We start from the raw sequence: 18,791 nt of genomic DNA, 5'->3' as shown, positions 1-18,791 counted from the left end.
TTTTTAACCATATTAAAAACATTCACTTTTAATATCTGACATCATTTTATTCAGTGTCACAAACCTTAAAACTTATAAGAACTTTCAACAAAGAAAATTTATTACAGAATAAAGGAAAGCAGCTGGGCCAGAGGGACTATCATTGTCAGGCATTCAAAAAGTACTTTGTACTGCGCAGCAACAGCTTGTTTGACTAAAAAACATTTATATACACACAAAATGTACATCTTCAGTCATGTAACTATCACACAAGACAGACAATAAAATACAAAAAACATCCTATTTACACAAAGGGCAAATGTATAATAACAGTTTAATTAACCTCACTTTCCACATTTAAAAACTCCTACATGAAGAAAAAAAGACATTTAAAATTATTTTCTAAGACTAGTTAAAATAAGTACATGTGCAAAAAGTCTCACAGTTTATTTACAGTACAGTTGCTACAGTTCACTGTGCTTCTGAGGAGTGTGACACTGAAGCGTTAGTCCATTTTGGCTCATTTTGAAGACTGTTTTACCTCTAATGAGTAATGAAGACACCTTCAATGTTATTCTAAATGTCTTTAAAGTTATTTGAGCTTACAGTCATAAGCAGAAACTTCCAGCTGCTTGATTAGGTGGAGACAGTCCAGCTGCACCACTTTTATTTCTTCTTGGGGTTCCACTGAGGCCGCCTGAGCAGAGGGTTTCGAGCCGTGGTCTCTCTGGGCTCAGCCGCCCAGCCTGGCGCTGGAGACGCAGGCTGACGCTGCCCCACCTGCTCTGCGCCGTCTTCTTCGTGAACATTTCTTAAGTCATCCACCGAACTGTTGTTATCATCAAATGAGGAATTTAAGCGGCGAGGATGAGGCACGCGGGAATCACTGTAGGAGGAGTTTGTCCTGAACACACCCTCCCCCGTACTGCTGCTCTCTTCATTCAGAACATCAGTAGATGGTACTTCTTCCAGAGTGCCCAGCCTGTGCAGAGGTATCATGGCTTTGGAGGAGGAGGAGCGTGCGGGCTTGCCAAACCAGGAGCGTTGAGATGGGTAGGCAACTTCTGATAGGGTCTCATGATCATCTGGGATGAGATTGAAAACAAAAAATAAAATGGTAAAGTACACTCATACTAACACGCTCACTATGACAACATGGTTATGTTTAACTACTATACCAACAACTTGTCAAGTAGAATCAATCACAAAGTACAGGTAAGGTCCTAAACCTTACCTGTACTGACTCAAAATCAGATGCTGACCTGATCGTGGAGCTAAACATTTCATGGCAATGCGTTTGCACTCGCATCATAAATGTTGACCTCATAGTGGTGTTGGACAAGAGCCGGTTTATACGCTTCATGAGGAAGGCAAAACTGTTCAAGTTTTGTTGTCCACGAATAATGTGGGTAAATTATTCATCCATTTTCATTCATCTGGTTGAAGCCCAATTCTGCGACCATCATAGAGCTAACCCATGAGGATAAACAGCCACACACACTCACATCTATTCCTACTGTCAATTTAGGATCACAGATAAGTCCTCAAAAAGCCTTGCTGCTTGAATTGAACCCTAACATAAGGAAAAAGGCTTCAGTGCTTTTCAATCGTTTCCTTTAGCAAAGGATCCACTGAACCATCCTTTATGAAAGGGAGGTGAAATGATGCCATCCTACAAATTCTAGCAATACACAAACCAGCCACTCAAGAAACCAACAAAGTGGTACAAATCATTCAAATGAGCATTACAAGTGCTTTGTTCTAGCTGCCATTGGTCGGATGGACAAATTATAGTTTTGATACTGTGTGTTACACAATGCTTATTATTAGTTGTTGTTTCCAGTATTTTGTACTATGCTTATTTGTTGTCTGTTGTGTTTGCACTGAGAGTGTGCATGGCACGATGGATGGCTTGCTGCAGAACAAATCTAACCACAAGAACAAACTAACCTGAACCTGTTTTCAATGTCATGCCATAACCTGCTGGTAAAAACTGGACATTTTGAAGAACAGCCTCTTAAAGCTGCTGTTGAACCACGAACGTTACGCTTCTGTGATAAAAATCTAGTTGTCAAGCTGCTGTCTTGAATGTAGATTGATATCTACAAGCTCTCCCTTTTGGTTCATTCTTATATGTGCACATCGCTCTGTTTTGGGGAGGGGGTTTCTGTTTTTTCAGGAGACACATACTGTGACATTAATGAGACTGACAAAGTCTTATTAATAGTTTTGGGGGTGGTTTTCTGATACCAGGGAGATCATTTACTAGCTTGGACCACATCCTCATTTATATTTGACTCCATTTCTAGTAGATAATGGCAGATAGCGTAAGCAAGAATCGAGGCAGCGGTTTTGGGGAGGTCTCGGAGGGGACTGGCGGCAGCTTCCGGGCCAGACAGATCTCTCTGTACTAATGAGAGTGAGATGAACTGAAAAAGGAAGAGTGGGACAAGAAAATGAAAACAGCTTGTAGTGCAGGGGTTTCATATACAGACAGAATTGTAAAGGGAGTCCCGCTCCTAAGATTCAGATGAATTATCGACAAAGCACTTCATTTGTTCTGTGCACACTGCTGAGAAAAGACAATTCATTTCAGTTCTGATGAATTAAGGCTCGAATCAGGTTGAAAAATTCCAAACTTTGTAAGGAAGTGACGTTTTCATCATTTATTCTCATTTATATGAAGGGTAAGGTTGTGTTAAGGGATTTCAAAGATAATCTCAGTTTACCTGTGTAGTGCCACCTCGCAGCATCAAATCTTGACTCCAGACTCTTTCCAGCAGGAAGCGAGAAATACTTGTGTGTCCTGGGCACGTTCTAAGAATAACAATGGGGAAAAAACTTGATGAAAAGTGGTGAGAACATTTAATCTAGTGTTTGGATTTCATGTGTGAGATAATCAGCTCAAAAAGAACATTTTTAATGTGACTGTTATTTGCCCAAAGTACTTCTAATTAAGACCCCGGGGATGTACCGAAAATCCCAACCCACGCTCCCAACAAAAGAAATAATTAATTAAAATAATACAAATAAATTGGGCAAGGTAGCTTACCGATGACTGAAAACTACGAGGTCGGAGGCTTCGTCGAATGGTCGCATGGCGCCTGATCAGTATCTCTCTGGTCTGGCTGTCATTGGGCAGAGCATGTTTTCCTCTGTATGCCACCGTCTAAGTCCAAATACATAAATTAATTATCTAATTACAAATAACAGAAGGTCAGAGAACCACACACGGAAAACACACAGTGAAGACATAGACTTAAAAACTCCATAAACAAAATCCATGACCACTGTCAATGCCAGGGACTTGGGACAACAGAGGTTCCCACGAATGGACGGTTCAGACGCTCTTAGTGGGGACTGCATTGTTTAAAACTCAGATTACGCCACCAAAACTGGAAACACCTGTTTGAGGCAGGGGTAGGTGTCTGTATGTGGACTGCTACCTTAACCTGTTCCATGCAGTAAACCCACCCCTGGTTCTGACCTGCAGCCATTAGTTAAACCAAAAACAAACACAGCTGCCTTTAAAACCCTCCAAAGGTCACCACTGTGTTTTATAAAAAAGGCCGCATGACAATATTATGGGCCTGTATGATGTCACCAGAGGCCAACACGGTTTACAGTTAGCATTTTTATCAAATATAATGCATTTTAAAAATAAATTAATAGTGACACGGTGATGTCAGTTTAGTGTGAAAGAATCACAAATATGTGAAAAAAAGACTTGAAACAAGGAGCTATTGATAAAGCTATGTGATAAACTGTGAAACCACAGAAGAAACTCCATCAAAGCATCAAAGAGTCTGTTAAAAGGGCGATGTCATGCCACTAATGGAAAAGTACTGCTGGCCACTGCCTGTGGCTATGCAAAACAGCACCGAGTTTCACTTGGTGGGATCGTCGGTATGAGAAACAGAACAACATCGAGGGGTGCTTTTCTCGTTTGTGTCAAATTAACGGACATTTTTCAAACTTCATGTTTTTCAAGTAAAATGCAAAGAGGTGCAGCTGCACGTGGCTTTATTTTAGTCATCTTTATCGGGGGTTTTAATCGTTTTTAAGCAGTTGAGCACGTGCAAAGCTGATGCTGAACTACGTTACCATGTATGCAAAACAAACAAAGGTTCGAGTTTCACACTTCTGAGATGTGCCGTCATCTGGCAAAAGTTGACAATGACAACGCTTAAAACGCAAATGGCAAACTCATACATTAAATTACATTTTCTACAAATAACCATTGATATTAAAAAAAAAAAAAACCCCGCTAACATCAAACTATGGTGTGATAGTTTCTGTGTATTATTCATGTCAGTGTAGCTGGAAATTGCTCCATTGTTACTGAAGAGATCCGTCACCAACTTCAGACTAAAGAAACGTTGATGTAAAAATGAATGACATGTACAGATCTTAACATTTCAAACTGCAAAAAGTATATCAGCAAAATGTAATAATTCAGATTAAGTAATTAAATGAATCAAAGATACAAAAATTGCTTTATTGTAAAAAGGAAGCTTTTTATACATTATATATTATATTAACCTGTCTGGAATTTAAACAGCTTCTTCTGTTCTTCACCTCTTTCTGCTCAGCACTCAAACATGTCAAATATGACAGGTGCTTCCAACTAGTTTGCTGTTTTAATGAGTTTATTGTTTAACTATAGATATAGTTTTTTTATTGTATAGGCCTTTAGTGTCATTTCAATAAAATGTTGCAAAGATTAAGCACAACATTTGCTCCAAAGTGAAAAGAAAGTGGAAGAACTACCACAAGCATAAATCAACTATTTAAGTGCAGTATTTGATTAAATTCGCAGCTACTTTCTGACACAGTGACAGACAAACTAAACAGAAACCAAAAAAAGAGCATACAGCAAAGATCCTTTCTTCATCTTACCCGCTCCCTGATCTTGTACATGTTCTTGGACAGGATGTCGTGGATGTTCCTCAGGTCAGCAGCCAGGAACTTTTTCTGGAGTTTAGAAGAGCTTTTCTTTTCCTCGCTTGATTTTAGAAAATAATAAGCAATCATTAGTAGCTCTACATTTGGTCTTGACAGGTAGAAGGGAGAGTGATGTGATGAGTGCAAAAGTCATACGTACGAGAGGGAGACGATGGAAGGAGCAGCGCTGATGTCTCCGGACGCCGTGTCCAGGATTTCCATGGCATTCTGCAGCTCTAGCTTTTTATAGAGCGCCACAATACTGGACTCTGCTCTGCTGTCTCGGATGAGGATCTTACGCAGGATTCTGTTGTTAAACTTCATAAACCTGACATTGAGAGAAAGAAGAATTTCACGGACGGTTTTTATATAGTTTTTGGTGTTTTCATGCAAGTTGTGGACAACAAGAAAATAAGGCATTACCGGCTTTATTATTTAAAACACTCAGCTTTGAAATTTGCATATCAGTCAAACTGTCAAAACCACTAAATTTGTGTAGGCATGTAATGTAAAGAATCTTTTGTGAATTATGAGGTATGTTTTATCTGTATATGTGCTGCTACTGGACTTTCCCAGCATCCCATCAACACATTTGAGTTACTGTATTTTCAGCCAGTTGCAGATAATTATGCCTAATTATGTATTCTCAGTTTGACATCAGCATCCTGCTGAACTGCCTGAAAGACTGTAGATAAAGTATTAATATGAATAACCTTCAGAAAGCCCTTTTTTGCTGATCAGTTGCTAAGTATGCATGAAAGCATAGTAATAGTAAATAGTCAATAGTAAAAACAAGTTGACATATAGAATTTTTGCAAATCAGATGGACTCAAACTTTCGCATACAGTGTTTGTGGCATAAAAGAACAGTGGTAACAAGAAGCAGGAATGAGGAGGGTTTGTGAGGTTTTGTTTTATTGTTGTTACTGTGAATCATACAGTATTATTCACTACTCATTAGATCTGATGAGCAATATCTGCTAATTTACTGACAAAAGATTAAACCGCGACGCCAAAAAACTCTTACTTGTCCTTCCAGTAGAAGCGGCTCCACTGCCCACAGAGATCCTCTATGCCTGCCATTGTATGCTCCATGAGCTGCGAGCAAAGCGCGATCTGTCAGCACCGTGCGCAGAAATGTACTGTCCGATACATGCATGCAGTCTGTGACTTACCCTGCAGTGAATCTCTACATTAATGGTTTCAAGGTTGCGGTTTGTTCTTCGGACATTGATGAACTCAATCAGAGGTCGGATACTGATGCCCTGTGGGGAAGAGGGAAAAAAGAAAAACACAAATTACTTCGAACACTAGAGTTGTAGATACAGTTGTGGCCAGAAGTTCATATACTCATCATAGACATGAATGTTATGGTAATTTGGGGATTTTAATAATTTCTTTTTCCAGGGTTACCCATACATGGATACACACCCTTTGAAAAACAAGAAATTAGTTATTAACTACAACTTGTAGTTGTAGCTACAGCTACAAGTTAGAAACGTCTCTCATTTCTAAAAAGCAGCAGATTAAAGTTAAGTCAAGTTATTCACATGTGTCACAGCTTCGACGAGGTCTGGAAGAAGACCCAAACTGTCATCCTCAGATGAGATGAAATTAATTAGGATGTTCAGGAACAACCACTGAGGCTCAAGCCTGCCATGAAATGAAAATGGCTGTAAAAAAATGGCTGCTTCACTCTCTACAGTGAAGGAAGTTTTGCGTTGAGACACAATGAGAGGGTGCTGACCGATAAAAAAAAGCCCCTACTCCAAAATCAACACCTTCAAGTTTGACTGATAGTTAAAAATCCCTCCAGAAGGCCAAATGGCTCCTGGACAAGAGGCATGTTTGGACAAGTAAAGCACTGGCTTCCAAACATAGGAACACTGTACTAGCTGTCAAGCATGGTGGTGGTAGCATCATGCTCTGGGGCTGTTTCACTGCCAGTGGTTCCGGTTCACTGCACAAAGTGGCTGGACTAAGAAAGGAGGACTACCTCCAAATTCTTCAACCTCAGCTCAAATCAACAGATGGTTGAAACTTGGACACAACTGGGTTTCATAACAGGAAAATGATGCCAGACATGTCTATGAAGGTTCTCAGTCATCCATGTCATCGTAGTCAAAGGAGCTTGCAAAGAAAAGCGTCTGGACTTCTTTAAGTTACTTGAAGACGTTTCACCTCTCAATTTCACCTCTGAAAGAAGCCATCTATGTCCACTGTGAGCGACCATCTTTGAACAGAGGCGGTGGTTTACGACACCAACTCTCTGCCATCTATAATCCAGCTTTGAGATCCCTTCCCAGACGCCTTAACGCCCACTCACATCCTGGGCCATCTGACCTCAGGAATTCGCATGATAAGGTGGGGCCAGGTTTCACAATGAACTCACCCGAAACTCTGGCTGATTGGGACCCACACCCAGTTTCACACCTTGGCTCAGGCGATTAGAGGATCATCAGGGGTCCTTTTGTCCCTCTGTGGGGGGATACTCCCACTAGGTTTATATCTGGGACTCTCCACCATTTGACCTTAGAACTGAAGAAGCTTCTCGGATGACAGGTGAAACGTCTTCAAGTAACTTAAAGAAGTCCAGACGCTTTTCTTTGCAAGCTCCTTTGACGTCAAACAGACATCAAAACAGGTTTTGGATGGATCGATAAAGGAGGCTAACGGGCTTTCCGGAATAGTCTCCTCAAAGCTCAGACCTCAACCCTATTGATAGTTTGTGGACTACACTTAAAAACCGGGTCTGTGCACCAATTTAAATGATCTCTACCAGCTCTGCCAAGAAGAGTGATCAAATATCCAGCTAGAATTGTTGATGGCTACCAAAAGTGGTCGACGTACAACTTTGTAATGGGCATTTAAATATTAGTGAAGGTGTATGTACTTGTGCAGCCAATCCTTTTTATTGTTTATTTGTTTAAGTCAATAAAGATGTATGCTGTACAATCATTCCACCCTGGAAAAAGAAGAGTTCAAAGAAATCAATAAATGCCCAAAATTATAATGGCATTCATGCTCATAATGACTGTGTGTAAACTTTTGATTACAAGTATAAGAGACACAGTTTAGAACCAAAGTAATTTCCCCTCATTTTAGCAGCCATGAGGTTGAACTTTGTAAAATGTCTTTTTTGGAAGGTAAAAGTTCAGATGCATACATGCATTTTATATATCATACAATAAATGTTCTGTATTTCTTCTCTAAGGATAACAGTGTATATGATTAGAAATGAAAAGCTTGAGTTTATCAGTGTATTTAATACATATAATTTTGAATCGGGTCTCAGTTTGTTTGTTTTTTAACTGGACAAAAATAAATGACACCAAACAGCTCACCAAGATTCTGTCTCACTCCTAAATGTGATTTTAAAGGAAAAATCATTTTCTATCTCATTCCACTGCGGGGACAAAAGAAATAACACCTTCATTCAAGTTATTCAGAGTTAAAAATATACCTACACAGATGTTCCCTTACCTGAAGAAAGACGGTGAAGAGGATAACTGCAATGGTGGCAGTGACAAAGAGCTGCTTGCGGCCAATGGTATCAGGAAGCGTGAAGGCAAGGGCGAAAGAAACTGCACCTCGCAGACCTCCATATGCGAGACCAAACTGATCTTTCATGTTGAATGGGATGGTGCGGAAAGGGTTAATGATCTGAGTCAACACCAAGATACCTGAGAGGGAGAGGTAAGAAAATATCAGAGGTTTCATTATCAACAAGTTTAAAGCTGCTCTGCGTATTATATTATGTTGCCAAAAACTCTGTTTGTAGAGATAAATCAGCAGAGAAGTCTGGACATTTCCTTTCAGATTCAACAAGCGTTTTGACAACATTAAGCTCTCGGTTTTTGACCAAAGTTTTGGTGGTTTTTGGTGGAAACCAAAACAGACTGAGAAGACATCCTGGGCTCAATATTGGTTGGCTAGATTCCACATTAAAAGATTACCTGTCAGTTTTACATTCACAGCTTATTTTCTTAGCAGCACTTTCTGTCTTCCTTGCATTTCTTTGCACATGTAGCAGCAGTAGCTCTCAGCCTTTGCTCCACTAGATAACTGCAGTCAAACAAAAACCTGAGCTTTAACACGACACAGATAACGCCGGTCATTTCCTTACCCAGACCTCTCCATACAAAAGCAAACAGCAGCGTGAAGAGGATGTAGCCCCAGTTCCACTCGTGGTCAGTTGTGATGGTGACGACCCCTAAGAAGAAGAAGATGAGCGTCTCCGAGATAGAGGCAAGCATCTTAATCACGTGTCTGATGGTCGTGCAGGAACGCTGCGAGACGTTTTCCTCGACGTAGTACTTCATGGTGAGGGCACAGGTTATAATGCTGCAGAAGCACATGGGCACAGAGGGTTTGTGGGGAGTATTTGGGTAAACTTTGTGTTATTCTTCTTTCTTTCTTTAATTCTGTAAATGTTATAAAACCTACTCACGCCATGATGGATGAGATGGCAAACAGCTCTGCCACCAGATAGGCCAGGTAGCTGTACATGAATACGAAGAGTGGCTCGATTTCTCGGACCTTGGAGGTGAATCTTGTGGTGAAGGCTGCCACAAAGCCAAACAGGATGCCAAATGCCATCCCACCGAGCCCCACAATGAAGAACCTCGCCACTCCAATGAACACATCCACCGGCTCCACCACCGGCATTTCCGCAACAAAGCTGAACATGTTGTACAACACCTAAAAAATTAATAAATAAATATGCACACTTTCTTTCTTTCTTGCACCTATGCACCATATCCCACATATGCTAGTCAGAGGTCAGATGTGGTGTCAGGCGCTGTGGCTTCTAATGACGCCTTTCCAGATAAGAGTGATTTACTGGAAATATTTACTCTGCATTGTTTGCAACTTGATAATCAGATTTTCACCAAACATACTGACTGAGTCATGGAAAAGGTGCATTAGGTAAAGTAACCAGCTTTGTTCCTCCTTAATCTACCATTCCTGCCTGGGCAGTATGAAGCTTTTGCTACATGAAAACACGTGACTAACATTGACTCGCATGAACCCGATGGCGTATTTAGCCACACCATTTCACTGCATTTCTCAAAACTGAGTACTTTAAACTTTAAATGCATGATGTGTACCAAAACTGGATAAAAAGGGATCATCGTGTGCAGATAATTAACGACTTAAATGCAAGATGAAGAGGAAAAAGTTCTGCTAGACCATCAGATCCAGTTCAAGACACAGACAATAACGATTCTTTGCACATAGAAAAGCCACCACTAACAAAGAGGCTCACACGTAGGCCTGTCTGTAAAAGATTAGTTCTGAGATTAACAAGGTCAGACTATTGTTCTGTTTGGGAGAAAACATTAACAGCAAATGAAGTTTTGTTTGCTTCTTATGGCTGTGGGAGTCTTTCCTCTGAGTTTATTAAATCCCTGAGTTTGTGGACAAACTACATGTGGACAAACCCACACAAACAAATGTAACTGCGACCAGAAACTGGTTTGACAGCATCTGAGCAAACGGACTGAATTGTGCTTTATAGACACATTTGTTTAATGTGTATAACATTCCCTTACTTCAGTTTTTCCTCCCTGAGTAATTTCTGTTTAGAAATCTTGCCAGCACACAGACGGTTCTCTCCCACACATTCTGTCCTCGTACATGCAACCCGGAGAAGAGAAGGGAAAACACAAATATGACCAGTATTTCATGAAACCTGAGCTTATTGTAATAGTCATGAAATTAAATGCCTAACCATGTCTGTAAATGGTGGGTGGTGGTTGAAATGGTCTCCACAGGAAACTACATGTATGAGACTGTGACATAGAGAGAAATAGCAAAAAATATTCTTAAATCAGTGTAAAATGCTAAATATATACTCTTTGTGGAGCACATGCAGAAGAGTAAACTGCACTGCTGTGCTGGGTACCTGGCTGTGTATTTGTCACTGGAACAAAACAATTGACACACAAGAACAGTTTGCAATTGCCCCTTGCTCACAGTCAAGTGTTTTAATAACAAATAGCAATCCGCTCACTCACCACAGTGACAGCATCATTGAAGAGGCACTCTCCGAACACTACGATGTAGAGCTGCTCGTTCACAGACACGTCCTCAAACACGTTCAGCACGGCCACGGGGTCCACGGCCGAGATGATGGCAGAGAAAAGCAGGTTCTCCTGGAGGTTGATGTCTTGCACGCCAAAGGCCGGAATCTGGCATATGGCGAACAGAGAGATGCCGATGCCAATGCTGTTCCACAGCGTCCCCACCACGGCGAACCAGAACACCTGCATGAAAACAGCAATAAAACTGTCAAAGTTGAGCAGGAAGCTGACCCGAGTTAGAGAAACAGTGCCTGATTTGAAACGAACCGTGCCAATGTTCTCAAAGAAAGGCCTGGTGGGCATGAAGTAGCCTGACTCCAGGACAATTAGGGGCAGCATGTAGAGGAAGAAGACATTACTGGTGAGCACAGCGGGGGGCTCCTCGTGAACAGAGTGCATGATAGCGCCCACTATCAGGCCGATGCTGATGAGAAGGCACGACTCAGGCACCCAGATGGTGATCTTGTGGTACACATGAAAACCTGAAAAGAGGAGGAAAAAAGGTCACAGGGAGCAGCAAGATGAGAAACCATACCTGTTGGCACATATGGGACTGTTACTCACCAATTTTTGCAAAAGAAGCCAGCAGCACCCAAAGAGTAATTTCAAAGGGAATCTGGATTCTTGGATAATTCATTGTAAACACGGGTAAATTATTTTTCTGGTCCTCTGCATAAGTCTGGACTCCATCATTAGGCTTAACCGTTGGCAAAATCGTGGCTGCAATTGGTTTAGAAGGTATTTCGCCTCTGGAGCCATGCAGAAGAATTAAAATCATGCAAATAAACAGCAGAGTCCCAGCTTGTCTGATAAAAACTAAATTCATAGTGCAAAAATTAAATAATAGTTTCACAATAATCCAAACTGGCGTGAATATCAGCGCTGTTAAGATTCAATAACTCTAACCAACTTCACAAAAGTTGGCCTTGGATGATCGAGTCTTCTTCACAGTGCCGGACTACGACACACCTGCGATCTACCTGAGTCCACGAGTTTCGATACTCATTGGGTGAGACCTCGAGCCCTGCTCTGATTGGGCGTCACCTGAGGTAGATAAAAAAGGTGGGACGAGGCGTTTCTGTGCCGTTCAGGGGCCAGTGGCGAGTTTCGGTAACAGAAGTTTCAGCTTTCACGTATAAATCACGTGTAAATGACAAATAACAAAGGTCTATGGGTACACTCAAGTCATCACAGGAAAAAAGAAAGATCACAACACCCCTCATGATTCCTTCTATTGCAAAATGTTTTTTTTTTCCATAAATTAACATTTAATTGCATCATTTGATCATTAAAAAAGAATGAATGGTGCCACCATATATATATATATATATATATATATATATATCCTGCAGAGGAAACTGATTTGAATGACACCGAAGGACTCACTGAATTTAATTTAGAGGGATAGTTTAAAGATTGTTTAACGAAGACGAAAAATTTTTTGTTAGTCAATCATCAAAAACATTATTTGGGATTGTTTTGTGTACAGCTGTGAGATGCAGTTCATGGATGTCCTGACTGGCAGCAGCTTCATTTCTCAGGATGACAGTGATCTCAAGATCACTGCGAATGGAGTAAAACTGTCCCTGGATAGAAAAACACAGAGAAACTCTGACAGAACGCACAACAAAAAGGGAAAAGGCAGCCAACGTTTAAAAGAGAGCTTTGAATGTCTTTTAACGAAGCCTGGAGAGAATAAATCCTGGCCGACATCTCCCCCCAGTGGACGGAGGAGGCATTACCATCTATGTAGGTATTACGTCTCTGATGTGTCAGAGGGAGTCGGGGCGAGTCTCGACTGCAGACATCGTCGATGCGCGCAGGATGCTCATCAGCATGACAAGAAACCATCGCTTTTCTCTTGAAGGTTAGACATTTGTGTTTGTTTCTCATTCCTCGTATTATTATTTCACGGTTTCTCGAGGGTTTTTGCTCCCGGGTATGAAAGCTGTCTCAAAGCGAGAGCACCGCCTCTCAGCGGGATCACAATAATACGTGTTTTACAGTCGTAGCAAAAAACAAATGAATAAAATAAAATGTGTGCAGCTGATTTGTTTTTAATTTAAAACAGTGCTAAACGAGCTGTGGGTCACAACCCGCAGCACCGTGCTGCTGCCTCCCTCAGTGAGCATCAGCAGACATAATGACGCAATGTTTGTTATTATTTGGTAGTGTCGGTGAATGAGCATATATCCACGCTTAAAGTATGGTGTCAATGGGCCTGTCATTGGCTAAACCTTCCATAAATAGATTTGTAGTGGGAAGCTTCGGCCTGTTGTTTATTTCCACGCAGGCTGCCTGCTGAATAACACCCAGCTTTCTGCTGAAGCCTGAAAGAGTGTGTATCTGATATTATGAGGTTATATGTTGGGGGCTTTTTTTATAATGCACTGGTTGCATCCAGTATCATATTTACTGCTTTATGAAGCTACAGTCCTCCCTGATGTTCCCAAGAGGCGGGGAAAGGATTAAATTTGATCTTCTGAGCCACTCTTTTCATAACAGAGCAGGCACTGGGTTCTTTGGGAATTCACTTCTGTCTGCCCTTTCTGTCCTGTGCTCATGTGTGTTTGAGAGGAGTATTTTTGATTGAACAAATCAGATTTGCCACGTTCTGCCTAGTGTGTTGAGGGAAATCCATGACTTATTCCCCCTTATTCATTTGGTTGAAACATAACCTAAAGCAGTTCATCGTAGTTGAGCTTCCTTTATAATTCTCAGTTGTCTGAAGATGACTTCTTTTTCCCGCTTTCAAAATGTTCTCTTTGGGTTGAAATCATTTGCATATTCTCCTCTTCTTCAGTCAGTTTGATCAGAGAGCATTTTACAGCTGATTATTGGTGCATCCATGTGCACGTGGCTGTGACAGACATTTCCATATGCCAGGTAAGCTGATTGTAGACCAGATTCAAGGGAGAGCAGCGAGGCACAGGCCAGCTCTGGACTGAATCTGAATCAATAAATGGAAATGAAGAAGAACATTGAGGTTACAGAGGGACAAGGGAAAGGAAGTTGGCTTAAATAACAAAAAGAAAACAAAAACAAAAGAAAAACACAGGATTGATCACAAAGGGATGAGGAGAAGGAGGAGAAGCTGTGGAAGCGCTGCAGTGCAGCCGGTGCTGACAGCACCTGCAGGGGGTGAGCCGCCAGCCCAACAAACTGGGACACATTTGTTTCCAAAGCATCCCAGTGGACTCAGGAGCTCCAGAATCTCCGCACTTACTACACACCATTTCACCTGCTTCCCTGCAGCATGTTCACCATGTTTGTTGCCACACTGTTCAGCTAGAAAACAGAAACAGGGTCTCTTTAGTGTGTGATTGGGGTCAGATGTCACCCTCAGGACAGCAGCTGGATTTATCCTCTTGCTCAGTTTAGGATGACGATGAAGAATTAGCTGACACGCTGTCTGACTTCATCCCTCTGGTGCAGGACAGAAACTTGCATTCATTTTGACCCTTATCATCTTCTTCAGCTGAACTCCAGTAAAACCAAATTAACATTGCAAGATTGTTGTTGTCATCAGCTTTGGTGGATGTTTGAGATCTTGGAGTGGACTTTTGCTTAATACACTGTTTCAGGTAGTTTGCTTTCAGATAAAATATGCATAAAACCACATTTACTGACAGCAGCTATACAGCGAGGTAAGCTGCACACACTTTTAACGTCAGCATAAAATTATGTCAAAGAGAGGAAATCAGCTACTTATACACTGTGGTCATCCCTGAGACCAGAAACAACCCATTGGTGTTCTTGGGTCATTAATCCAATATATGTTTATTGGTATCAGTATTTATAACAGCTGTTAAAGGAACCTTTTTTTTTTTCAAAGTTAAGAAAAGATGGGAGAAACACCCTTCACCACACTGAGTGTTGATGTTGCATAGTTCATCCACCAGAGGGCTCCCTGCAGCTTCTCTGTTGGAAGCAGTTGATCCCAGCAGCCTCAGAGCGTAAATGAGTAAACAAGTAAATAAATACAAATAACAAATGTTAGGTGAATTTGTTTATGTTTTGTGACTGAACAGAAAAATATATCTGATATATTATATGAGAACATCAGTAGAACATCAGTATCTACATTGTTTTTTTTATCACACGTTATCTTTTGGCGTTATAATCATCACGTGCTTTCAGCTTGCCAGCGTGTGGTTTGTCGTGGTGAACCTTATAGCTTCAGGGCTTTTGCTCGGCCAAATTATGAATCCCAAGATTGTTTTTTTCTCTGGAGGAATTATTAAAGATATTTTGCTGAGAAAAAATATTTATCGGTTTCAACTAAGCATTTGCAAATGAATAAATAAGGGCAAAAAACAAGTAAGTTTAAACCTTGCAGTGCATACTGCCAATCCCATAAGTGGCTTCATAAAAAAATAACCAGGCTAAGCTCTATAGAGGGCCAGACGAAGAGAACATGTTGGATATTTACGGTGATGTGACTCAGAAAGACCAAACTGAGGCACCGCACAAGTTTATATATGTAGAAATGAAAAGGTTTCTAATCAGTTTGCTTTGAGTTGACAATGTCTTTGAAAACTGTAGTTGCTCCTGTGCACTCTTCATTCTTGGGTTTTGCAGGGATCTAAAGAAAGAATAACCGTGTTATTAATACGATTAGCACTCATACTCACAATACTTCTACTACTGCTAATAATAATCTGACCATTTTCCTGTTAATATAAAACATATTTGGTTTTGTAAAATTTCCAGTACCGACTGATATATGAAGTGCAGTTCATAAATCAGTCCAGATGACAAAGCTGTTGATGTTCTCTCATGTTGTACGCTGCTCAAACAACTTAAAGGAAGACTTTTTAACCAGAGTACTGCATGAAGTCTGTTAACATCTGGGATACTGATCAGGTTATTTAAGTGGCAGACAGTGTTGTTAATCAGTTTCAGCTGGTTTGGTGTTAATGAAATTGACAACAGGTGCATTAAAGATGCAACAATGAGACAACAACCAAAACAGGAATGGTTTTACAGGTATACTACTGGAATTTTTCCCCTCCTCCTTATTTACGACTGGTTTTTGCATTTGGCTGGGGTCAGTGTCGTTACTCATAGCATGAAGTGCTATCTGGACCCTACAGAGGTTGCATAGGTAGTCCACATCAGTGTGTTTCCCAGCACAATCTCGAGAACATGGAAGAGATTCCATAAGACAGGCAGTTACTCTAGGAGAGCTAGACAGGGCTGCAGAAAGTCGTTAACCTATCAGCAGGTCTGTTGTTTGCTCCTTTGTAGAAGGAGTAACAGAATGAGAACTGCCAAAGCTACAAAGTGATGTCCAACAGGACACAGTGTGAATGCCTCTGACTAAACAATCACGATCAGACTTCATGAGGGTGATCTGAGTGCCTGACATTCACTAGTGTACCCTGTGCTCACTGCTCAGCACTGTGGAGCCACATTGGTACTTTCCATATAATACTGGCAGATCCATCACTTGTTTGCTGTGCTTTTAACAGATGAGAGAAGGGTCTGGAGAAGCTGTGGAGAACATTATGCTGCCTGTAACATTGTTCAGCATGAACGGTTTAGTGGTGGGTTAGCGATGGTCTGGGGAGGTATATTCATGGAGCGACGCAGACCTCTAAAGGCTGGGCAACGGCACATGACTGCTATTAGGTATCGGGATAGAGTCGTTGGATCCACTGTAAGACCCTCTGCTGGTGCAGTGGGTGCTGGGTTCCTCCTGCTGCAAACAGTGTCTGACCTCATGTGGCTAGAGAATGCAGCTAGTTCCTGGAGGGAGGTTTTGGTACCATTGATTGGCCCCCATGCTCACCTAACCTAAATCCAGTAGAGCACCTGTGGGACAATATGCTTCAGTCCATCCAACACAGTCAGGTTGCACCTCAGATTGTCCTCTGTGACGCTCTGGTCCAGATTTAGGAGGAGATCCCCCAGGAAACCGTTCATATTCTCATTAGGAGCATGTCCCAACATTATCATGCATGATTTCAAGCACATGAAGGCCAGTGTATTACCACATCTTAAATGATAATCAGAAGTTTTTTCGAGTGACGGCATTACCTGGTTGCACACAGCTTTCCCGTAGCGTATGAAAGTGGCAAAGTGCTCGCAGTTTAGAGTAAAAAGGTTATATGGAAGGGATTGATTGAGAAGGGCGTCACGGCGTAGCCTCATATCCTCAGGTGCTGAAGGTGTGAAGGCATGGCGATTGTTACTGACCAACGCATGGGCTCCATGTGGGACATTGACCTCACCAACAGGGACTCTGCGAATCTTGGTTTCTCCAAGGAGAAGGTCCCCACATACTGGCACGATTTTTTGCAGATAAGTACGAACAGTTGTCATTAGTTGCTTCTCATCTTGGAAAAAAAAAAGGAAACAAGAAATGTTAGTGTAATAATTTGCCTGTTTAATGAATGCAATGAACACACGTGTTTTACTCACCTGCAACCGCAAAATGGATTACATGTCCATCGTCATCATAGATGGCCCAGTGCGAATATCCGAGTGGGTAGGAAAACTCAATCAAGTCTCCAAATTTTGCAGTGGACACAATGTTATCAATCTGTGTTAATAACAGTTAATAATTAGAATAAAAGAAGCAAGTAGTGACACATCTCCACCCACTACCACTCCCCGTGTACCCAGATAACAGGTTCAGCTACATTACAGAAAGTGGCTGACACGTTTGTTTTTTTAGTACAGGCAATCTGCTTGTCAGAGGTAAAACTTACCCAGTTTCAGTCAGCATCTGAATACATTTAATGTTGCAGAACTATTATACTGTATTTGTATTATTTGCCAGACGGGCTGGTTTGAGTTTTTCAGAAAATGCGGATTTTCTGGGATTTTTCCATACAGCTGTCTTTAGTGTTTACAGAGAGTGTGAGCGGTGGTTCCCTGTTTCAAAGTAGCGGTCAAAATACTTTGAACTGATAGAAAGGCAACAGCAACTCAAATACCAGCAGAGGTATGCAGAAGAGCACCTCTAAAGGCACAACGCATAAAACCTTAAACAGATGGGCTATAGCAGCAGAAGACCGCACTGAGTAACAATCCTGTCAGCTAAGAACAAGAAACTGAGGCTAAAGTTCACAGAGACTCACTAAAACTGAGAAATAGAAGAGGGGCAAAACGTTGCCTGATTCAGTGAGTTTCAACTTTTCCTCCAACATCCGGGCATTAGGGTCACAATTTGGCATAAACAGCATGGAAGCATGGATCCATCCTCCATAAACCAACAGTTCAGGCTTCTAGTGGTTTAATGGTGTGGTGGATCTTTTCTGGCACACTTTGGGCCTAAGCACCAGCTAAGCACCGTTTAAACACCACAACCAGCATGTGTACCCGTCTACTGAAAATAAATCTGGAAGCTCAAATCATCTTAAACTAGTTTCATGAACATGATATTGAGTCCTCTGAACTAAATGTTACGAGATTTCAGTCAAAAGAGCATCTTTGGGATTCGGGGACACCTCATGGATGGGGAACTGTGTGACGCTATCGTGTCAACATGGACCATAATCTCTGAGAAATGTTCCCAGCACCTTGTTGAATGGCAGGAGGAATTAAAGAATCAAAGCAGCGCTGAAGGTAAAAGTGTCCAGTCAGTATAGATAGATAGAAACTTACCTGCTGTTGATAATTCATGGCTGACTCGCAGTTATTTAGGTTTAAAATGAGAACTCCTGCTGCTCTCCCAGTCTGGTGTGTTTGCTGCGCTACTACATTCAACAATTAACTAACAATAAAGTAAAAAACAAAGCAATTTCTGTCAAGTCTCCTCCCAGTTCCACTCCCC

At 41.4% G+C, this 18,791-nt stretch overlaps 3 protein-coding genes across 4 annotated transcripts in view; 1 reads left to right on the top strand and 2 right to left on the bottom strand.

The window, feature by feature from the left end:
* Positions 1 to 35: 35 nt before the first annotated feature.
* Positions 36 to 11,998, bottom strand: slc9a2 (solute carrier family 9 member 2). Of its 2 annotated transcripts, XM_042213291.1 has the most exons (14): positions 11,862 to 11,982; positions 11,573 to 11,757; positions 11,276 to 11,490; positions 10,943 to 11,191; positions 9,373 to 9,623; positions 9,049 to 9,266; positions 8,406 to 8,605; positions 6,098 to 6,187; positions 5,950 to 6,020; positions 5,084 to 5,251; positions 4,879 to 4,984; positions 3,032 to 3,148; positions 2,709 to 2,796; positions 36 to 1,064 (listed from the first exon to the last, which is right to left on the bottom strand). In XM_042213291.1, exons 2-14 carry the CDS (start codon positions 11,643 to 11,645, stop codon positions 646 to 648), a joined length of 2,265 nt encoding a protein of 754 aa, XP_042069225.1. In that variant the 5' UTR covers positions 11,646 to 11,757; positions 11,862 to 11,982; the 3' UTR covers positions 36 to 645. The 2 variants fall into 2 exon arrangements, with proteins under 2 accessions (XP_042069225.1, XP_042069224.1); XM_042213290.1 differs by having other exon boundaries at positions 37 to 1,064; positions 11,573 to 11,998.
* A 750-nt stretch (positions 11,999 to 12,748) lies between these two features.
* The window catches only part of inpp4aa (inositol polyphosphate-4-phosphatase type I Aa), a 25,011-nt gene continuing 18,968 nt past the window's right edge, over positions 12,749 to 18,791 (top strand). Inside the window, exon 1 of the mRNA XM_005945082.2 lies at positions 12,749 to 12,875. The gene's annotated coding sequence lies outside the window, so the exon portion shown is untranslated. The remainder of the gene's footprint in view (positions 12,876 to 18,791) is intronic.
* On the bottom strand, positions 15,005 to 18,756 carry LOC102288518 (phospholipase A and acyltransferase 2). The gene is made up of 4 exons (XM_005945081.3): positions 18,623 to 18,756; positions 17,435 to 17,555; positions 17,051 to 17,349; positions 15,005 to 15,593 (listed from the first exon to the last, which is right to left on the bottom strand). The coding sequence occupies exons 1-4, from the start codon at positions 18,638 to 18,640 to the stop codon at positions 15,510 to 15,512; spliced, it is 522 nt and encodes a 173-aa protein (XP_005945143.1). The 5' UTR covers positions 18,641 to 18,756; the 3' UTR covers positions 15,005 to 15,509.

The sequence above is a fragment of the Haplochromis burtoni genome, unplaced genomic scaffold, assembly GCF_018398535.1.
Source record: "Haplochromis burtoni strain Fernald_Lab_line unplaced genomic scaffold, NCSU_Asbu1 Contig_432, whole genome shotgun sequence".
Taxonomy (NCBI): domain Eukaryota; kingdom Metazoa; phylum Chordata; class Actinopteri; order Cichliformes; family Cichlidae; genus Haplochromis; species Haplochromis burtoni.
This window is presented reverse-complemented; position numbering and strand designations above follow the sequence as displayed.